Source organism: Balearica regulorum, chromosome 25 (assembly GCF_011004875.1).
Source record: "Balearica regulorum gibbericeps isolate bBalReg1 chromosome 25, bBalReg1.pri, whole genome shotgun sequence".
Classification (NCBI taxonomy): domain Eukaryota; kingdom Metazoa; phylum Chordata; class Aves; order Gruiformes; family Gruidae; genus Balearica; species Balearica regulorum.
In genome coordinates, this window is record NC_046208.1 from 6,877,440 (window position 1) to 6,898,064 (window position 20,625).

General features: G+C 41.8%; 1 protein-coding gene across 3 annotated transcripts in view; it reads right to left on the bottom strand.

Moving 5' to 3' along the window:
- LZTR1 (leucine zipper like post translational regulator 1) overlaps positions 1 to 20,625 on the bottom strand; it is a 39,246-nt gene that overhangs the window by 13,238 nt on the left and 5,383 nt on the right. For 2 of the 3 annotated variants that reach the window (XM_075775863.1, XM_075775862.1), the window contains exons 7-12: positions 20,245 to 20,302; positions 19,468 to 19,607; positions 18,287 to 18,488; positions 2,568 to 2,678; positions 1,673 to 1,765; positions 624 to 719 (exon numbers count right to left, since the gene is read on the bottom strand). In XM_075775863.1, coding sequence (XP_075631978.1) covers positions 624 to 719; positions 1,673 to 1,765; positions 2,568 to 2,678; positions 18,287 to 18,488; positions 19,468 to 19,607; positions 20,245 to 20,302 — 700 coding nt within the window. Of the gene's footprint in view, positions 1 to 623; positions 720 to 1,672; positions 1,766 to 2,567; positions 2,679 to 8,347; positions 8,501 to 18,286; positions 18,489 to 19,467; positions 19,608 to 20,244; positions 20,303 to 20,625 lie in introns of all 3 variants that reach the window. The other variant, XM_075775864.1, reaches the window with a different exon arrangement.

Here is a 20,625-nt window from a genome sequence, read left to right on the forward strand (position 1 = left end):
GGCTGTGGGGTGGCAAAGCAATTAACGAAGGGGCAATGAGGCATCCATATGTCTTATTGCAGGTTGTGCGCTACCGCTTCCTCCAGAGCAGTAAAATGCTTGCTGCTGAAAAGCTGTAAGTGGTTAAAATTAACAGACAATGAACCAGAGGCACCAGATCTTCAACTCTGGAAAAAGCCAGGAAATACTAAGGTAAAGGGAACAGAGTCAGCCTCAAAACCTTAACACAGCCTTCCGTCTAATCTGTCTAACCTTGCGGGCCACCCCCGATGATATGCAGCTTCTACCCTCCCCAGAGGGAGGGATATGCACACCTCCCCAGGGCTATTCCGCAAGATTAGAACTTAGACAGCTTTGAGAGCTCCCAAGAACCATACCGCCAAATCCAGATAACTGGATTAACTTTGGCTCCTCCATGCTACGCTGCCCGCCTGGCCTGATACGCATCCAGTAGCCTATGTTAATAGTAACTATCCTCTTTATTTTACTTGCTCCTTAAGATGCATCAGATGCTGCTACGGTCCTACATCACTCTCAGCAGATATTATTATTTTCCTGACAACCTGATTTCCAAAATTGGGCAGAATAACCTTGCTACAAGATTACTTTTCTAAAATACTCACCTGTTTCAACCTCTCTCTTGCCTGTATGATTTTCTTTTTCAGCCACTTGCAGCGAGCCGTAACAATTGCGGTATGCCCTCGGACTCGTTCTTCCTTCTGTCAAAGGCAAAGGAATAACACGTATTAAACTTTTATTCCCAAACCACATGGTGGTGGCAGATGGCAGAAGTCATAGAAACCCGGGCTACACTCCTGGTTACTACACATTTAGTTTAAGTTAGAATCAAAGGCAACCTTGCATCTGCTCTGCACTTCCAGATGAAATTCAACACCTATTTTCCCTAAAGGCTAATGGCAAACACCATTTGGGAAGAGTCTTTGTTACGTTCACTGAGTGGAAGCTGTTGCATAGGTTCAGTGTCACAGATACTGCTTCTTATTGTTGCATCTGATTTTTGGTTTAATTTTCTCTTTTCAAAACAACAATATGGTTTTTTGCTATTGTTCTTCATAATCTATTTCATCTGTTGTTGAGGATCTGTTATCTGATCTCTGCAAAGTGGTTTTATAACTTTTATTTTGCAAAAAGAATGCAGGTAAGTTCAAATTTCTCATGTTTTCCTTCAGAAAACATCTTCTTTTACAAATTTTATAATTGTTTCATTACTAGAGAATCATTCCCCTGTGCTGCTTTTTCTCATTCTATTTCATTTCAGTAATTAAAAATGGCTCCTGAAATGATACATGGATCTGCAAACCACTGACCTGCTCTTTCCAGGAGACAGTTGGGACCTCGAGGTACAAGGGTCAGTAGTATCATTTTGATATTGCAACTATATGTAATGTGCTCTGAAAAATGTGGGTTACGTCTCAGCGATCCACAGATCTTCTCAAATTAAAAGTTTCTTCTCCTTCGCAGCTTCGTAAGTTTATCTGGATTAGTGGAACTTACTAAACCAGACAGACATCATTTTCACCAGTGACGCTGCTCTTAAAACTTAATTCCCAAGGTTTCTGGCACAATCATTGTACAATTTGCTTTTTCCCAGCAAACATGCTACACGCGCAGTAACACCCCCCTTGGCACCTTTTCAATAAATTCTACTCACCTCTCCCAAAACAAACTCCAAGTCACTGAACTGCCTGTTTTCCCACAGCCTTCCATAATCTTCATGAAGAGTGCATTTAGGGTAACAAGAAAACTAAAAAAAACATAAAACCCCACAGAAGACAGAATTCATTTCAAATGGCTATATCCAAAAGCCCTGTAGTTACATATACTATCACTGGATTTTCTTATTAACTTGACCTCAATGTAGTATATAAAGTAGAAAATAACAAGCAAACCAACCAAACACATGCAAGGGCTTCCTCTATGGTGAGGGTAATGAAAGATAACAGGGGGTAACATGGAAGAATTGTGTCTCATCGCAACTTGGAGGTTTCAGGATTTGGTGGCTCAGAGTCTCACCTGCTCTCAGGACTTGTCTGAGGGTCTCACGCAACGAAAATAAACTTTAGTATATGGGGGAATTGACCTGGTGTGAGTATCTTGAACTTCAAATTCCCATAGTTACTGGGGGGAGTGGGAGTGCTGCATGAAGATAAAACTTCAATACAAAAAGCTCTGACCCAGGAACGCTTAACCTGACAGTACACGAAGAGGAACGGTCAATTTTCAGTTAAACATCCTGGCAAATCCCCTCTGGTACACGTTGCAATACTTTGCCAAAATAAGTTGTCATGAACTCTGTTAGGACTTTAGAAGGCACTGGAGAGCTTGCCCTTACCAAAATCACTGTTCAGATAACATATCTCTAAAGATATTAAAGATATACATTAATTTTTGGCAGCTGAATCTGAAATGCAAAGGCTGCCTGCGGGAAGGGTGCAAAACAAAAGCCATCAAGCTCATGGCGAGCTAAATCAGAAACTCCACCACATCTGGAGACAGAGCTGGAATGATTCACGCAGAATTGGTGTGGACGTTTATCAGTGACATACCTGGAACCTGTACATTTCTCCACTCCTAATGTTATTGTCCACTGTGCCACCGAAGATGTACATAGCATCTGAGATAACAGCTGCAGCGTGGAAGAGTCTCCCACTGGGTAACTAGGGAAAGAAAAGGACAAAATAGGTGAGGGAATAAATAAAAGCATCTTTTTTTTTTGTCTCCCAAGAAAAAGGACCTGCAACAGATCAATGGTGAGAGGGGAAAATCAATGTAGCCTGAAGTGACATGACTGCTTGCACCCTAAGATTGATATTTATTACATTTTAGGATTGTTTCCTAGTCTATCTAGAAGACACTTTCCAGTCATGTTTAAAAACACCTATTCATCGCACTTTCTAGTCAGAACATACATACACAGAGCTCTACATACCATGAGAGTTACAAAATGGATCATTTACCACACTCAGCTGCAACACTAAGTTTTACATAGGAAAATAAAACACACTTCTACAAATAAACAGATTCTGCAAATGGGATCACTATGCAAACTCAGAGCTTATTCTGAATAATTGTTGGGAACTTAAAAGGTAAATGCTCATCTATCCCAGCGGGACACTGAACTCCAGGTCTGCAAACGCACGTCTCCCCCACAGCTTGCTGGGGCTGAACCGTCTGGCTCAGGAGCCCCCCCAGCAAGGCCGGATTCTGCACAGAAGCTCAAAGTTGGTGACTTGAGAGAGCTGGCACCACGGAGTCAAGTCTCCTTTCTCCATCATGCCAGGTCCACAGAAAATAAAGCCACCCCACGCTGCACGAAGCCTCGGCTATTTATAGGACGGAGGGATCGCACCACCCCGCGCAACATGCACTTCACTGCGGAACTGCAAAAATTGGATGATTTTTGAAGTAGGGAGGAGTCACTGCAAGTCAAAGCCGCCGTGACCCTCCTGCACGGGACAGACCACATCGTTTTTACCCGTTTCTTCTGACGTTACACAAAAGGTATCTGATTAAATTAGCACATCTCACTAAGATATCTCACATAAAGTCTTCAAGTGGTGATAGTAACTTCATTTTTCCCTCTAGTTTGATCAGGCTTGTTTTTTCTTCTAGGCAGCAAATCTCATTAAATGTTTGCCTACAAAATAAAAAACTCTCTGGTATAAGAAATCTTCTCTGCTGGTACATATTTATAGACACCACTCAAGTAAACTCAGACACGAAACAAGATTATGTTTATCTGGAGAGACATATTTTCCAGGAAACCATGCTGACTGGCATTTTTCATTACCACCGAATTATCCCTTTTACCACAGCATCAAACAACGGTCTCATTTAGCTTGTTACTCACCAGACTTTCCATGACTTTTTCTTTTCTTCAAACTACAGCTTTTAAGGACAGAATCCCCCATGCAGTAACTTGGACAGGTTTTGGTTGGGTTTTTTTTCCTCTCAGATGTACAAACCACAGATTTGGTCACCTTAAAACACACATTTGCCCACACCAGTTTAACAAGCCACCTAGATTCCTCTGGATAAACAAGATACCTTCTGTCTCCGGCATCCTTCAGGGATATTTTATCAAAGAAACTTTAAACTTGTTGCTAATAAATACTGTGATGGGAAGATTATGGAATAATATTGATCTATTAGTACCCTCCTGCTGGGCCCCTGTGTGAGAGCTCTCCAAAAGAGGATGAGATTACTGTCAAATATAATCTATTTTATATGGCCTCTGTTTCTTCTTAGTAGTAATTTCATTAATTAAGATGTACTGACTGAAAAAAATCGAACGTATTATAGTAGTTTAAAAATACATCAGTGACCTTTACCAACTGGACCTCCAACCTCATTGCAAAATACGAAGTTTGCTTGCCAAGACCCATTTCCATACAAGCGGATGGGCTGATATTAGCTGTAGTATAATATCGTTCTTACAACTGACTCTCCAACCAAAAAAACCACCCCAACAACAACAACCAAAAAAAAAAGAAAAAAGAATAAAAGAAAAAAAGGACTATTCTGTCAGAGATCAAATGCAGGCCACCTGGTTTATACTTATTCAGGTCATTTTCCCTACCTGTTTTTTTAAATAAATAATACTTTAGCATTGTTTTTAACTGAAATAATTCTCAATATTCACTAGTGGTTGCTTTTAAAAAGCAGCCATTGTATTTAAAACCACATTTTTTAAAATAAAAAAAACCTTACAGCATTTTCACAATTGATGCCAGAAAGGAAACATGAATCATCTGAATATTTAACCAAGTAACACCATACGTGCTAGTCAAATCATATTTAACTCAAACGATCTGTAAGAAACGTTATAATGATGATTTTTGGCTTGTAATGGTTAGTACCAGAGCGGTCGAGGAGCCAGAGCTTTGTCACTTACAAGTAACTGAAGCAATCAAACCACTCTACTTTTTAAATACATATAAAGAAATGTAAAATATGAAAGGATAGCCCAGAAAAAGGAAGGCCATATACAGTTCATCAAAACATTGCGCAGCTGAGGGTTTCAGTGTATTTGTTTTGCTGAATCAGAATAGCAGAATCCAAGCCAGCACAAACCCTCACACGGTGACAGCAACCCTGCCAAGCGGTGAGATACCGATGCCACCTTCGAGGAGAACAATGCTCTGCCCTGCCAGGACCAAGGCTTTGGCCAGAGAAAAGATTTGGCCCAGTACAAACCAGGGCAGCTCGGTCCTCAAGAAAATATTCAAGGCAAAAGAGCTAATAGCGCTCAGGAGCATAAAGAGCTGGAGAGACATGCTGGGCTCCGTGTTCCTCATCCACCAGTGCCAGATGCCAAAAGCCTGCCCTGCCCTATCCTGAATTTTTTTGGGGACATCTCCCAAGATGCCAAATCCAGCTGCTGAATATGCTCAACCCAGGTGCAGTTTATATGGAACAGATATGAAATAACGTCCCACGCACTAGTGCACCCAGTCGAATCTGATGTGATAAGACCCCAAGAAGGTCAGTTCATGGAAAGGTGGGACAAGAATCACGGTCTATAATAGAACAAACCTGTCTAAAACCTGAAAGGCCAGTACCAGGCACTACAGGGTCGCAGCCACTGGATCACATTCCCCAGTCAGAGACTGAAAGAGAGTACAGAAACCCTGATTTTCAACACACAATCACTCTACTACAAATAATAGTGTAGGGAGAAAAAGGTGCGCCATGTTCTTCCTATTCAAGCTATCTGAATCTTCCTTGCTGCAATTTAAGCGTTAATCACGTTAACTCTTGTCCTACCACCAGAAACCAGGCACCTCCAGCTCTTTCAGCTTTTCAGTGGGGTCATACTTGCTGATTGCTCTTACAGCATGAATTCTCCTGATGGTCCGCATATTTGTACTCCATCCATCTGTGCAAGTAAAGGATTATTACTAGTTGCAGATTATTAGAACCGCCTTAGACGAGTCCATCACTTGGGAGTGACTCCTTGCTCATAACACGCAAAGCCAAGGTTACAGTTAGGAACTCCTGCAGTCAGAGGAACAAAGTCAGCGTAGGGCGAATGTGAAACTAAGCCTTTGTTTTGCAATATAACACGTTTATCCTAATTTCTGTCTTTTACAAGCACAGTCTAAGCAACTATCCCACATCCTGCTTGTGACACAGGAATGTGTTGGACCTCCTTATTTTACAGTTGGCAAAGAGGTTGAAAGAAGTTGTATTAATTTTCTGAGATCATAAAGACTACAGTAAGCTAACAGCATGTGCACAGTCTGCTGGATATCTTTCAGCTGCCTGCTCTGGGTAGCATTTTAACCTTACTCTGGTACTTTCTGCACTCCAAGTCTGGCTGCGAGGGCTCTGAATCTGATATGGAGAAGTGCAGATTTCTGCTTACCAGCTGCCAGGTAGTGAACATACACTTCATGCTATGAATCTGTCAGTGGATTTTTTGGACAGTTTTCTTCTGATGTCCTCTTGCCCTCTTTTCTCCCAGTGTTTCACCTTGTTAGGTTCCAAACTCCTGCCAGTAGTAAGACTGCTGTCTCTCTGCAGTCCCATGAAACTCCATTTAGACTTGGCCATGTTACAAATTGCTAAAAGTCAGCACTTTCTTCCTGCTGCTTATTGTTTCACTTGAAGCTACAATCTTTCCAGTGCCACCCCTGTTGGCCTATCCTTTGGTCCTCACCCCTTAGCCCCCAACTGGCTCAGCACCCATCCCAAGGCAAAGCCCCGGGCGCTCCTTCACCTGGAGCACAACCCCTTCCCCTCACCCCCCCAACCTGTCGCGTGACCATGTCCAACAGGGTCACAGCCCCGCAACTGTGCGTGACCTTGTAATTCCTCCCATCTCCTGTGCTACACGTGCTTGTGCAGAGGCAGCTGAGATGGGCTCTTTTCACAAGGGGAGAACAAGAGCTCTCCCAATGCTGTCTGCACCAGACGTGTCCTCCCATGTCTTCGCTTCTCTTCAGATGATGGCAACCCTTCCCTGATGTACCTCAGTGTAAATATTGCAGATAACAGGGTGAGAATTGCACCCAGGATTACAGTGATAAATGGAGCCATTACATCACAGAGCAAGGCCCGTGTTAGATATGCTTAATGATTAAGGCACACCAGTACACTTGTGGTATAATTATTATATACCTCCTGGTATAGTAACAACTGCTACCTAAAACCAGCGCTGCGCAAACACATCTCCAGTTTGGCAGGTGAGATAATCTGTGCAAAACTATACTCTTGATTTGCAGTAACTGTCATTTCAGTAAGGGTTTCTGCTGGCGCAACTCCGGACAGTCGCGTGTGAATCCAAAGTGCTATTGTCCTTCTCACTGCCAGTGCATGCGAGCACGCTAAAAATCACAGACTGCGGTGCACTGCCAGTCTGAATGTATTTGTCAGCTCTAGATCCTATACTTACCTCGCAATCAGTGTGATCTCCTTACTTTATTAGCAGTGCCTGACAAAAAGAATTTTGGATTCAATCTTGATACCTCTGACGATCGGGGCTGGCACCCCTCTCTGAGATAAACTGCCTCGTTTCATCTGTTGAAGTGTTTTCTCTATTTAAGGTTAATGAGATTTGCATCTGAGGCTCTTTTCAAGCTGGAATCTTTGCTTTCAAAAGCAGATCTCATCAGTCACCTTTGCTTCCCTTTCAGTATACCCCTCCACACTGCCGGCATGATTCAAGCCATTGGTTTCAAAATTCCAGTATTTCAGAAGCTTTTCAGTTTTTTGGGTTTTTTTGCATTCCTTGTGCTCAGAACTCGCTCTGTGTCCTGTCTAGACAGCACAAATTGCGTTTGTCCTGTGCTGCTCATCGGAGTTCTGATTTGACTTACAAAGCTGCGCATCACTGTTGCTTCTCCCTGTGCTAGAGCATCTAGCAATCATTCAAATAGTTGAGATTACAGCCCTGAGCATCATCTCTGAGGCTGATTCCACATACTTTAAAATAAACTTAGTTAAACCTGTGCAAACCCCTACATAAACTAACTGATTCAAATTTAACCTCACCAGGAATATATTCAGCTTCACTTGACATCCTTAATAAATTAAGTTGAATCAATGTAAAAGTAAGATTAAATCAAATTAATAGTTTCAACTCAGGGGTCAATACTAGTTTTCTATATCCAATTTAGAACTTGCATGTATATAGTCAAGGCTTAAATGGTTCTTAAGATTACAGTTTAAGCTGAAATAGCTCAAGGAGAGAAACATTTCAGGAGAGTAAAAAGGAGTGGAGGAAAAAAAGCATGTACAAGGCTGGAATTTCTTTCTCTCTCCTGGAATAAACTTAACTTGCATTTTTGAAGTCTTTTTCACTTCCAAGTGTTTATTTATTTACCTCTGAGTCTGCTGTGGGTGGCTGTTTAAATGTCGCTATGCCGAAATCTAAACCAAATATATCCTGAGATTCTCTAAAACCACATTCTTCTGAGGGCAAGGAGGGAGCTTCTTCTGGGGCAGATACTCTCTCAGACCCTTCTGGATGGGACACCTGGTTACACGATTTAAAAACAACAGCGTGTAAAAGTACAGATGGGAGGCAGGAGAGACCGGACACGAAGCAGGAGTCCCCCCTGTGGCTGAAGCTCCAAAATATCGTGCCCATGTATCCAAAACATTCAGAATCAGTCCAGAGAAAGCACCGCAGTCTTCTTTGGAGCCCATCGCTGTGACTGAACAATTTAACAAATCAGTTGTCTAGTTTTCTTATGTTTTTTTGCAATGACAGAAGTACACCGCAATCAAAATCTCAAGCATTAATTGCTTTTTGTCTGCCTTCTTCCTCCCACGGTTCTTCATGAGGAGCTGAGGGTTTTGTTTACTGCCAGAAGGAAGAATGCAGATCAGGGGGCAAAGGGGCAATATCCATCAGCTCCTCCCATAGCCTGAGAGATTTCCCACATTTTGGCTTGATGAGAGAAAGGGGCAGATGGACCACCACAAAGAGACAACCTGTACTTTATGTTAAAGCTGACCAGCGCGTTTGGAAGACGACAAAGTAAAACCTTTTCTACAGCCGCTACGTTACGCTGCAGCGTGACGACGGGCAACATGCACGGAGCCGACGCAGCCGCAGCTGCTCCGCCGGAGAGCCATGCGCTCCTCTTCGTGGCCAGATGCAATTCTTCGTACTTCTGTCAAGAGAGCTGGGTCAGCTACATGATGGAACGTTCCTGTAGCGAGATTCATTCTCTTGGCTGTTTAGAATGTGTTAGCTGTACTATTACTGCAGGCTGTGACTACTTGTGCTCTTTTCAGTGTTTATCTCTTATCTCTCGGTCATTTCTCAAAGCATTTCTAACGTGTTTTCAGTGCTTTTTCAGACTGGAATTTCAACACTATGTGCAATATTAGCCAATAGCTAAAATCAAATCCACTGCAGTTGTTTCAAGGTTGCTTTTTCATTCTCTCAGCTTCTCAGAAGCCTTCTTATATTTACAGAATGCTTTTATACTGTCCTCACCCTCACATCTGAATGAGCAGGTATGAAGGAAGCTGATCGTTGCACTGAACTCCAAAGCCAGTACAGATGCGCTCAGATCTCTTCCACAATCTAGGAACATTGATGAGCCTCTCTATCCTCCAATACCACTAAAAACTCTAAGCCAAAATTAAATAAAAAGACTTAAAGCCATCAAAGAAAGCTGGGGAACCAATATAAAGGTAAAAATAATATAAAAATCTATTTTTCCTCTGAATCTGGAAGAAAACCATAAACTCCAACAGGTCCAAATGAGATGTTGTTGCTGGTAGCAAGCTGTTTATATTCAAGAGATGCTTCTACACTATCATGCCAGGACACAGCATAAAACTCTCAAACAGATGGGCAGACAGAGCTTTGGATATTCATTAGGTTCAAGGAGGTTTAAGGACTTATGATGTTTTCACATGCTGGGTGAAGAAAATCTATATGATTTTCAGACAAAATTGGAAGACTTATTTTAGAGTGATCTTCAGAACACAGAGCTCTGCAAATGAACAAAGGAGAAGGCAAATGCTGAAGGGGTTTATTGTGCCTTTGCTTAGACAGGGACTCCTTTCAGATTATGGCAGTGGACTCACCTAGCCTAGCTGATGGCTGTAGGTACCTGAGAGTAAACACAGTGCTGTTTATAATCCCTGAAGCACCTATTACTTTGTAAAATCTGGCATGATATGCACCTAGGAATGAACACAGCTTGGGCAAAGGCTTCTTTCACCTGCCAGGAGCAGCATCCAGTTAACCATAGGTCAGTCAACCGCACCTCTGTCCCGAGAAGGTTCTGGAGCAAATCCTCCTGGAAGCTACTTCTACCACATGAAGGAGGTGACTGTGAACAGTCAGCATGGATTTACCAAGGGTAATTTTTTCCCGACTAACCCGATCATCTCCTACAAAATGCTGAATGGCTTCACAGATTGGAGGAGGGCATCGCATTCTCAGCAAGTCTGTGGTTGATACCCAGTTGTCTGGAGCAGATGAAATGCTGGAGGCTGCTATTCAAAAGGACTGATCTAGGCTGGAAAAATGGGGTGACAGGTACCTCATGAAGTTCTGCCAAGTCCTGCTCCTGGGACACAGTAATTCCTTGAAATGAAACAGACTGGGGATGAGCTGTCTAGAAAACAGTTCTGTAGAAAAAAACCCTGGAAGTCCTGGTGGACAACAAGCTGAACAGGAGTCAGCAGTGTTCTCCTGCAGTAAGGCCATCAGCATCCTCAGCTGCATCTGCAAGCGCATAGCCAGCAGGTTGAGGGAAGGGATTTTTCCTCCTCTATTCGGTATTTGTAAGACCACATATGAAGTACTCTCCCCAATTTTAGGCTTCTCAGAACAAGAAAGGCATTGACCTACATAAACAAGTCAAGTGGAAGGCTACCAAGACCATCAGGGGCTGGAGCACATGATACACAAGAGGAGAAAAGGCAAAGGAGATGTCTTACTGTCTGCAGCTACCTACAGGAGTGCAGAGAAGACAGAGCCACTCTTGTGAGAGGTGCCTAGAAAGACAGGAGGCAACAGACACAGGCTACAGCATGGGAAATTCCTTCTCCACATGAGAGGAAGATCTTTTACACCATAGTGCACAAACACTGCAATAGAAGCCAGGAGAGGCTGTTGGATCTCTATGCTCAGAGGTCCACAGAAACAGACTGGGCAAGGTCCTGAGAAGCCTGCCCTAACCAGACCTGCTTTGAGTACAAGGTTAGACTCGAAACCTCTGGACGTCCCTTCCAACCTACCTGCTTTTGTAATTCTAAGATTTCCTCCTGTTCTTTAACATACTACAGGTCTGGAAGCCCAGCTTAGCTCTTGTTATGATGGAAATTTAATTTACGTCTAAGATGGAAACTTAGCCTTTCCTTTTCCCCTCTTATTTTCCTGATTGTACGATGTAAGAAAACATGGAATTAAAAATCTGTCACAGACACCTGGAAAGGACCTCATCAAAGGCTATTTCCGTTCCTCCGCCCCAAGCAGGGTCAACAATATCTACTTCATTCCTGAGAGAGGTTCATCTAGCCTGTTGTTAAAGGTAGAGACTTCTCAAAACTTCTCATGAAATCTTCAACACCGCACTACTGTGTTATGACAATCTCAATAAATACACTGCAGACAAAAATATTTTTGCCAACATAAATTCATCTATTACAGCTTAACAATGGTGTAAAGCAGAGGATAACCTCAGTAAGTACCAATTCCTCATACAAAGCTGTTAAGACCGAAGAGGGATTGTCATGGATTGTGGAAGAGGAAAGAAAGTTGAAGACCATGATGAAGAAACTTACAATGGAGGATAAATCACTAGATAGAAATGCAAAGTCATAAATAACAAAAGCTTGTTGTGATATCAGCTCTTCTAGAGATTTTGCAGTTCTGGCTATGGTAAGTAATAGGGGACGGGAGAACGGACATCACTTGATATTCTGTTCTACTCCGAAGATGAGACTTTTCCATTTGGCATTCACTGGAGAGTGTTGACTGGAAGAGGGGGGTTAGTTCTTTAACAATGGCCTTCCAAGACGTGCCATTATCGCTGCAAAGGTCAGACTATGAGACAATCTTTAACTTATTTACAGCTGCAATAACAGTAAATTCTCTTTCCTTTAAAATCATTTTAATACATCAGTTGCAAATTTGAAAACTACTGTTCATGTATAATTAATCAGAGAGGATTACGCACAATTTAACAAGCAAGTATTGCTGCATTCAATGAAAATGTCTCAAAAGATAATATACTGAAATCTAACAACAGATTACAAAAAAAGTGACCAGCCATTTGCTGCTTTTTGGCACCGTGGTGTGTATTCAAAAATCAAATTACCATAATAGTACTTTTGGGATCTTAATCTGACTTCCTGCATAAAACAACCTACAAGTCTTTGTTGAAGTAGTACTAAAATGGAGTCTTTCTTTTAGGAAAACTTCCTTTTTTAAAAAATCCCAAATTCTGGTTTAGAAGTAGTGAATAATCTACCAAAAAGCTCTGATAAAATGTTCCAATGAATCATTACCCTCATTCTTTACAATTTGTAAACTTTTATTTCCTTTTCTTTTTTAGTCTGAATATTTCTAGTTTCAACGTTAAGCCACTGGATCTTGCTCTACCTTTTACCAATAGATCAAAGAGCCTCTGTTCCCCAGGTAGGTCAGCGAAGAATTAATTTCCTAACCCTCCCCTAAAAGAGACTACGCTTCACAGCTGGTCACCGTGTTTCGCAATCTTTAATCATTTTCAGATTTCTTCTCTGAACAACCTCTTTGATTTGTGAACACAAGATGGTGAGATATTACACTGGAAGATCTATCTAACGAAGATGAGGGTAACGTATTTATGTTACTAAATGATACTGCACTGCGTCGGCGTCTGGAGCCAAGAATATCATCAGTATTCCCAGCCACTTTACGTTACAGGGAGCTTGTCTCAGCTACAGTTTGTAAGTCATTGTTTCCAGGAATACTGTAAGGGAAACTATTCACATAGACCACACACCCTGTTCTTAGATGTATTACTTTACGCACATACTGAAATATGTATTCCTTGTGCGCACCTTAAGAAGAAATCCAAATCGCTCTGAGTGACTGTTATTTTAATCATTAATAGGCAAAACTCTGGACAATTAGTAAATATTAGGGGAAAACTGTGATTTTCTGTTTTCTTTCCAGGCTGTTGACAAAAGTTTATAGCAATGCAACAAGAACCAGCCTCTAAAGGACCTAAGCAGAGTAACTACTCCTCATTCCAAACCGTATTTCATATCTCTCAGTTATCCAACTTCACACCCATTTAATGCGAGTCACGTTAATACTGTGTTGTTCTAATTTCTTACCCGTAAGTGAGCTACAGAAATATATTCCTTCTGCCTATCATCCACACATGCCTGCATTTTGCTTTCTCTGGCAAAATTCTGTAAAAGGATGTAATAAACATCCCGCAGAAAGGATATGAATGGAGACTTGACAAAGAGAAGTCGAGCTGTGCAACAACCTTAACTACAGTTACTCTGATAACCAGGTTTTTATGAACACTAACATCTTCAAGATGTCTCTCTCCAGCTTACTGAGCACAAACTTGAAAAGCTCACTGCTATGAAGATCCTAAATTTTTAAAAAATATTTTCTCAAAAGGATGCAAGTCTGAACACTACATATAATTTATAAATGCAAAAAGTATCAGTCTTCTCTTTGGACTGTGAAATGCTAAATTTTGTCTCTCCTAGCAGAACATGACACGCTGACAACTACATTCACCAGATCTGAAGGCAGATCACGTTAGAGGCCTTACTGCAGGAATTCAGGGGTTTGTTCACGTAACAACATCTTTCTTTTGCCTGAAGATACCTCAACGGGTGTAACCGATCTCTGCACAGGGAGACTGTGGCAGACGCATCCACGGTAGGATGAGTAAGTCCTTTTAATCCTTCTTAGCTGCCCACAAACCATGTCATCTGAAGAAATCCAGAACTGTGACTCAAAGTAAGCCAGAGAAAGTTACCAACACATTAACTCTGCTTTTTGCCTATTAAAAGAAAAATTAAGAGCTCTGAAAGTCAGAAATTTTTATTGCTCTTGACTTTGAAAGGCATAATCATGAGACTAAAATGTTTCACAGGCCAAGTTCTAGACATTTCTCTTGTAACTTCAGGAGAGAGAGATTGCTCACTAGTCCCTGCGGTTGCTGGGGGCCGATGGTAATTCGCCTGGTAACGGGGGAGTGATCCACAGACAGTCTAACGATCCCACATGCTGACCTTCTCTAAGCACTGCGAGGAAGGAGAATTTTCTTCCTCTTTCTACGACACCTTGTCCTCTATGAGGCACTGCCTGTTTCCAAACATCGCTTTTGATTCTGCAGGGCTGCGTCCACAAACGGCCGTGCGTCCCTCCCTGCCGTTCCCTACAACGCGCTCCGCTGGTGTAGCACAAACCCTGACTGCTGTGTGCACGCGTGTGTCTGCCTGCTGGGAAGCAGCTGTGCAAGATGGGGCATTTTCCCTCTTATCACCTGCTCATTTTTTATGCTGTTCCAACCTTCTTCAGAAAGCCAAGGATATTTTGAGTTCAATAGGAAAACTTGAAGCCAAAAAAGAAATAGGAAATTGTATTTAAATTCTTTTAAAATCCTCTGATAGCCCTGTATAAAGGAAACCCAGCACCTCAGTGCTCGGTTTGGCAGTGTTACGCAGGCAGGCATGGACTCTGACGTGATATTCCTCTGGCTGCCTTAGAAAAGTAGAACACCCAACTGTGAAGATCATCTAACAGGAAGGATGGAGAAGAGCTCTGTGTGCTCTGTAAAATATATATGTATGCATATTATAACATTAAGACGAAGGTACGAGGAGCTATGGATTGCAATTGTGCAGTTCAGAAAGCATGTCTTCATATTCATTTTGGAGACATCCTAAAAGCATAAACTAGCGAGTTCCTGGTTTATTTTTGAAGTGCTGACCTGTTCCACTTTAGTTTCCCCTCTTCTATTTACTAAGCTGTTTTCCCATCCTCCGTGCCACAGCGAGGCACTGTCAACAATTTTGAGAGACCTGGGCAGCAAACTAGAACAGGTCCATCACCGGACTTGTTTCCAGTTTTTGCTCCACGTTTACCCAAAATGCAGAAAATGCAAGACTCTCTCAGTGCACCTACGGCGCCTGGTACTTGATTGCTGCCTGTCCTCGTGAACTGCTCTGTGACCTCCATGGAACTCACCTGCCCCACTGTTATTAATGCTCAAATTGTGCCACCTTCTCTGGGTGAAAACCTCGAGATTCTTCAGTCTCGTGGGACTTGTCACCTCCCATGTCGCTCATAACAGGGTTGCAGGGGCAAATACCATTTCCACCTGACAGCCTATTTCTAGTACTGACATGCGTAGGTCTGAAAAGTTCAAATCACTCCTGGATCACTCTGAAAAGCTTCTCAGGGCTGGCTCAGTCTTAGTTCAGTGAACAATAAAGACTGGACTGGCAGCAATCACTCTCCTTCAGCATGAGCGTAAGAAATCTCTTTTGCAAAGCACTGTAAAAACCACTACTGACCTAACAGCTACATCAGCACCAAATCTTCTTATTTGGGACTCAGGAGGCTTTACCCACTCCATGCTCAATGTCCAAAAGAAGAAAGAATTAAGGAAATTCATCACATGATGATAAGTATGAAAGTTAACCCAGCTATGGTGCTGTTAAGTGAAGTTGTAATGCAGCATTTCTAACATCATGTAACATAAAATACAATAAAAATATAAGGAGAACATATGCTATGCAGATTCACAGAATCCCAGACTGGTCGGGGTTGGAAGGGACCTCTGGAGATCATCTAGTCCAACCCCCCTGCTAGAGCAGGATCACCCAGAGCAGGTCGCACAGGATCGTGTCCAGGTGGGTTTTGAATCTCTCCAGAGAAGGAGACTCCACAACCACTCTGGGCAGCCTGTCCCAGTGCTCGGTCACCCGCAGAGGGAAGAAGTTTTTCCTCATGTTCAGAAGGAACTTCCTGTGTTCCAGTCTGTGCCCATTGCCCCTTGTCCTGTCACTGGGCCCCACTGAGAAGAGTTTGGCCCCATTCTCTAGACACCCACCCTTTAGATAGTTATAAGCATTGATCGGATCCTCTCTCAGTGTTCTCCAGGCTAAACAGCCCCAGTTTTCTCAGCCTTTCCTCATACGAGAGATGCTCCGGTCCCCTCATCATCCTCACAGCCCTCGGCTGGACTCTCCCCAGTAGTTCCCTGTCTGTCTTGAACTGGGGAGCCCAGAACTGGACACAATATTCCAGGCACTCCACGTCTTCTATCTTGTTTCAACTTCATGTGAATAATTTTCTTCACAGATATGGATAAGAAAGGAAATTTCAAGTTCAGAATGTCCTGGGAATAGCATGGAATTGGAGATTCATTGCCACTGTTGAAAGTCTTTGCCAAACGCTTGTGGAAACTTCAGGAAAACAATTCTGAGAAATGATCTAGTTATCACTCCAGAACACACGAAATCATTTAAAACTTACTGAAAATGCCAAAAGTCTCTCAGATCTTACAGTTAATTGCTCTTTTAAGAAAATTTACTATCACATGTTTCAACAGTGTTTCAATCTCCCTTGCCATTTCTACTAAACTAGTCTCCAGATGCCATAGCTGTGAAAGAAACTTCAAAATACAATACATGCAACTCAGAGACAGACACCTGCCTGGGATTACAGACAGCCCAAGAGAAGAGCTCTGAAATATGAAATTAAATTTAGCAGGCGATAAGTCAGGTAACAATGCTGTTTTACAGCACCGTCAGGAGCAGTTTTGCTCTTGAAAGCGATAAGCCATCGCATCATGAAGAACCAAAGACTGACGAAGCCTTCAGTGCCAAATGGTAACGTTAGTAGGAACAGAACAGGACCTACATTCCTGCAGGCAACTGTGTCTTTAACAAGTTGGAACTGCAGTTTTATTGATTTCACATGAAAATAAATCAGTTTTGTAAAGCAGAAAATAGGCTACCATGAAATACTTTGGTCAAGTAATTTTTCAAAGCAAGCCCCAGATGCACTGTTAATTTAAGGGCAGCGTATAAATGGTATTGTCCTACTGGTCAAATGCAGAGTTACGTGTCTTTGCAAACCAACTAAAATACTGGGCAACAGTCAAGGATGTGAGCACCTCTGTCATACCAATCCTGGCACAATTAGTAAATCTGCATTTGATCCTAATTCATGTAATATTCATCTCTATGGTATAATCTTAATCTCTGCAGTTCTCTGTACAGCACACAAACATCAAGTGCTGCTTCCCCACAGATCGGCTAACACACTCTAAACCTACTATTAAATCAGCTGAAGTATTTTAACATGGCTTAAGGTAAAATCTATTGAAATGAGCAAATACAGCCAATGCATCCATTCTAAATCCAGGAAATACACGTATTAGTACAGGCTTCAAGAAACCTTTTTTGTGCATTCAGGGAATGAAATGATCAGAGGCCAATGAAACCACGTTTACGGAAATGTGAACTGAAACCATGCAAACCCTCAGCGCTTCAACTTGAAACACGGTATCTGTGAGTGCGCTATGAAAAATACATTAACATTTTATCGCACAATCGCTGCATTGGAATGAGCAGCCCAAAAGAAACATATTAACATGTTAATAATTTTATTTTTTTTTTAAATATTTTCTCATTTGGGGCGTTTACGTGGCCCTTGGTGGTCTGCTGCCTTTTTACGTTCATGTAAAGAACCTACGTTTTTTAATGTATATATCTTATTAACGCAAATACATTCAAAAAAGCCATTTCTGAGCCTCCCTATGATTTCTATTATTATTTTACAGTCATACCTTCATAAGCAAACACTTTACACTTGACCTAAAAGGGAAATGCTATTCTGTATAATTACAGAATTTATAAGATTTTACACACACAGGTATTATCACAGTGGAACGATCAAAACCTTGTCTAGTTTTGAATTCTGCTTCAACAGCACCACACAGCCAACCACACAACCCCTGGTCCTCATCGTGAATTCATTACTGATCTTTGTCAAATAATGACTGGCTCGTAACTTGAATTACAAGTGGTTTATGGTATTTCTTTAAACAGTACTAAGCAAAGTTTTCAATGTGTCAACACCGACTAATTTTTAAAGACTGCTGCCTGTAATATTTCAGCTGCTTAACCACTGGTGGGAAGGAGCTCTTACTATTCAGCTAAAAGTCAATGTCCGTGTCAAAAACACGTCCACAGCCTGACAGCAAAAAATGGGTCAAAAAAAAGATGGAGCATAAAAGGAAAAAACAAGAGCTGAACGTTTTACCTCACTGTCTGGGCTGGGCTGGATAACTTCCCAGGTCTGAGAGTCCACGTCGTAGCAGTGAAGCTCGTTGGGCAGCGTGTTATCTGCAGCACCACCAAACACGTAGAGATGTCGGTCGAACGCCACCATTGTGTGGCCGTATCTTCGTTGTGGAGGAGGAGGGGAGCCTCGAAGTAAGTGCTCGGTAGGAATTCGTGTCCAACTGAGACATTAAACATGAAACAGTGTATTTTTTTTTACAATTCTTTTCTGCAAAGTAAGTTTTCTAACTCTCAGACTGTAAGAATAAAGAAGAGGAGCAGTACTTATTGAGCTGCATGAGAACAGACAGTGACTAATCCTGCAGATTTCTCAGAGATCTACGTCAGCTCTGTGTTGCTAAACTTCTCACTGAAAAGGTGATAAAGGCAACGTGGTTCCACAACCCACACGTGTTTATGTAAACCCCAGCAGCTCAAAGACCACAACCTGAGAAGGAATCGATAATCTGTTATGACATATTTAACAGCTAATCCTTCTAAGGAAAGGGCACCGTATCCCATTTAGATTTAGATAAGGCATCGCTCATTCACTACGACGGTACCATTTCAGCCAAGGTCTGGAGGCTGTTACCTGTCGTTTCAGTTGGGGTTCCACCTCAGGCAGTGCCCAGACAGCCCAGGCTGTCAGAACAGACCAGTGCACCTGTATTCCCACTTTTCGGTATTTTTATCCCATCAGAGGGGCCGCATTTTCAGGGCAATGGTTGACACTCTCAGCAAGTCACACCAAATGTCTCAAACCGAATACTCAAGATTTAAAAAAATATTTACGCATCTTATGTTTCCCAGTGATTTCACTATGAACTCGTATTTCACAGGACCTCTGTCTGGTTTTAATCAGGTATTCACAGTACAACTTTTAAGAAGGTAATATTTGGCATCCCATTCTGAATACGCTAAGATTCATACTTACCGTTTAAAGTGAATCTGCTAAACTTTCTGTTTGTCTGCTGAAAAAGACCAATCTGATGCACATGGCAAACGACAAAGTCTCACTAAAACAGTTCGTATTTTATCTTGTCTACCATTCCTCGTCATAAGATGCAGTATTCTTCCCCAATACCCTTAAGCATGTGCATTTCTCAACTCTAGCAGTCAAGGACTATGTGGATTTTGCGTGACTTAACTGTCTACACTTACATCTTTTCCTTGAATTCAAACTGAAAGAGATTATTGGTAATCTTTGCTCCACTCTGGCCAGAGAAAACAAACATCTTGTCTTTGCAAACAGCCACGGGAAAATTACAGCATGAAGGAGGAATTTCACCACTTTGTTCAATCTGAAAGATAATGAAGTTCAAAATACAAATGTATTATCGTAGTGCACAACTACACACGTTGAGCGTGCTGCAGGATCGTGCGATACATCAGCAGACAGACCACGTGGCAGCAATGCGTGCAGACAGCCCAGTCCCTATAAATCAGGCTATAGGTAATCAACTAATGCTGTGCTTACATGGCTGCAGAGACTCGTTTTACCATGGATAAAAAGGATGAGAGGCCACATTTCTAAAGCCCCTGACACTGTAAGGATCAGGACTCTGATCTCGATAGCCAGCCTGCAAAGCTCCTGGCCTATGGCAGTGGTTGAAGTGGAAACGCAGTCCCCTTCTACGGGGGGCACAGCACAGCCCCCACGGGCAGTCTAGGCCCGGTTCAGATTCACAAGCAAAAATCACACTATATTATTATATATTATATATAGTATATCATATATTATATATTATACTATATATAATATATTGCTTGGTTTTCCAAATACATAAACAAAATCAAATTTGAACTGTTTCTTTTCACCTGTGTGACAAATACATTCTGAAGAGAGAGCAGTCCAGTCCAGCACAGGAAGTTTTAAATAATTGTGTACAAAACCAAACAAGAAAATTCTATATGTTAGTTTGTATTAAAGCTTCTTACCTCTTCCCAGCACGTTAGCTCTCTATCCTGTAGGCCAATTGTCCACATATCATTTAACCTATGTTACAACACAAAAAAACCCCCTTGATTTGAAACAGTTTATTTTTGGTAATTTTTAGCTCATAGAACTGAAAGGACAGAGATCCTATTTTATCAGCATTCCTTCTCCTGCACAGGAAGAATCTCCTACTTCCACTAACAGAAAAAAAAAATTATAATCTTTTTGTCCTACACGTAAGTTTTATACCACCACCTAAGCTCGCTTTAGCATCTTTCTGGTTGCAAGTATACTACAGTTAACAGTTACGCACAGCAACTCTACCTGGAGCTTATGGATTTGAGCTATTTAATCTTCAGGATTTTTACAGAAATACCCCCTAT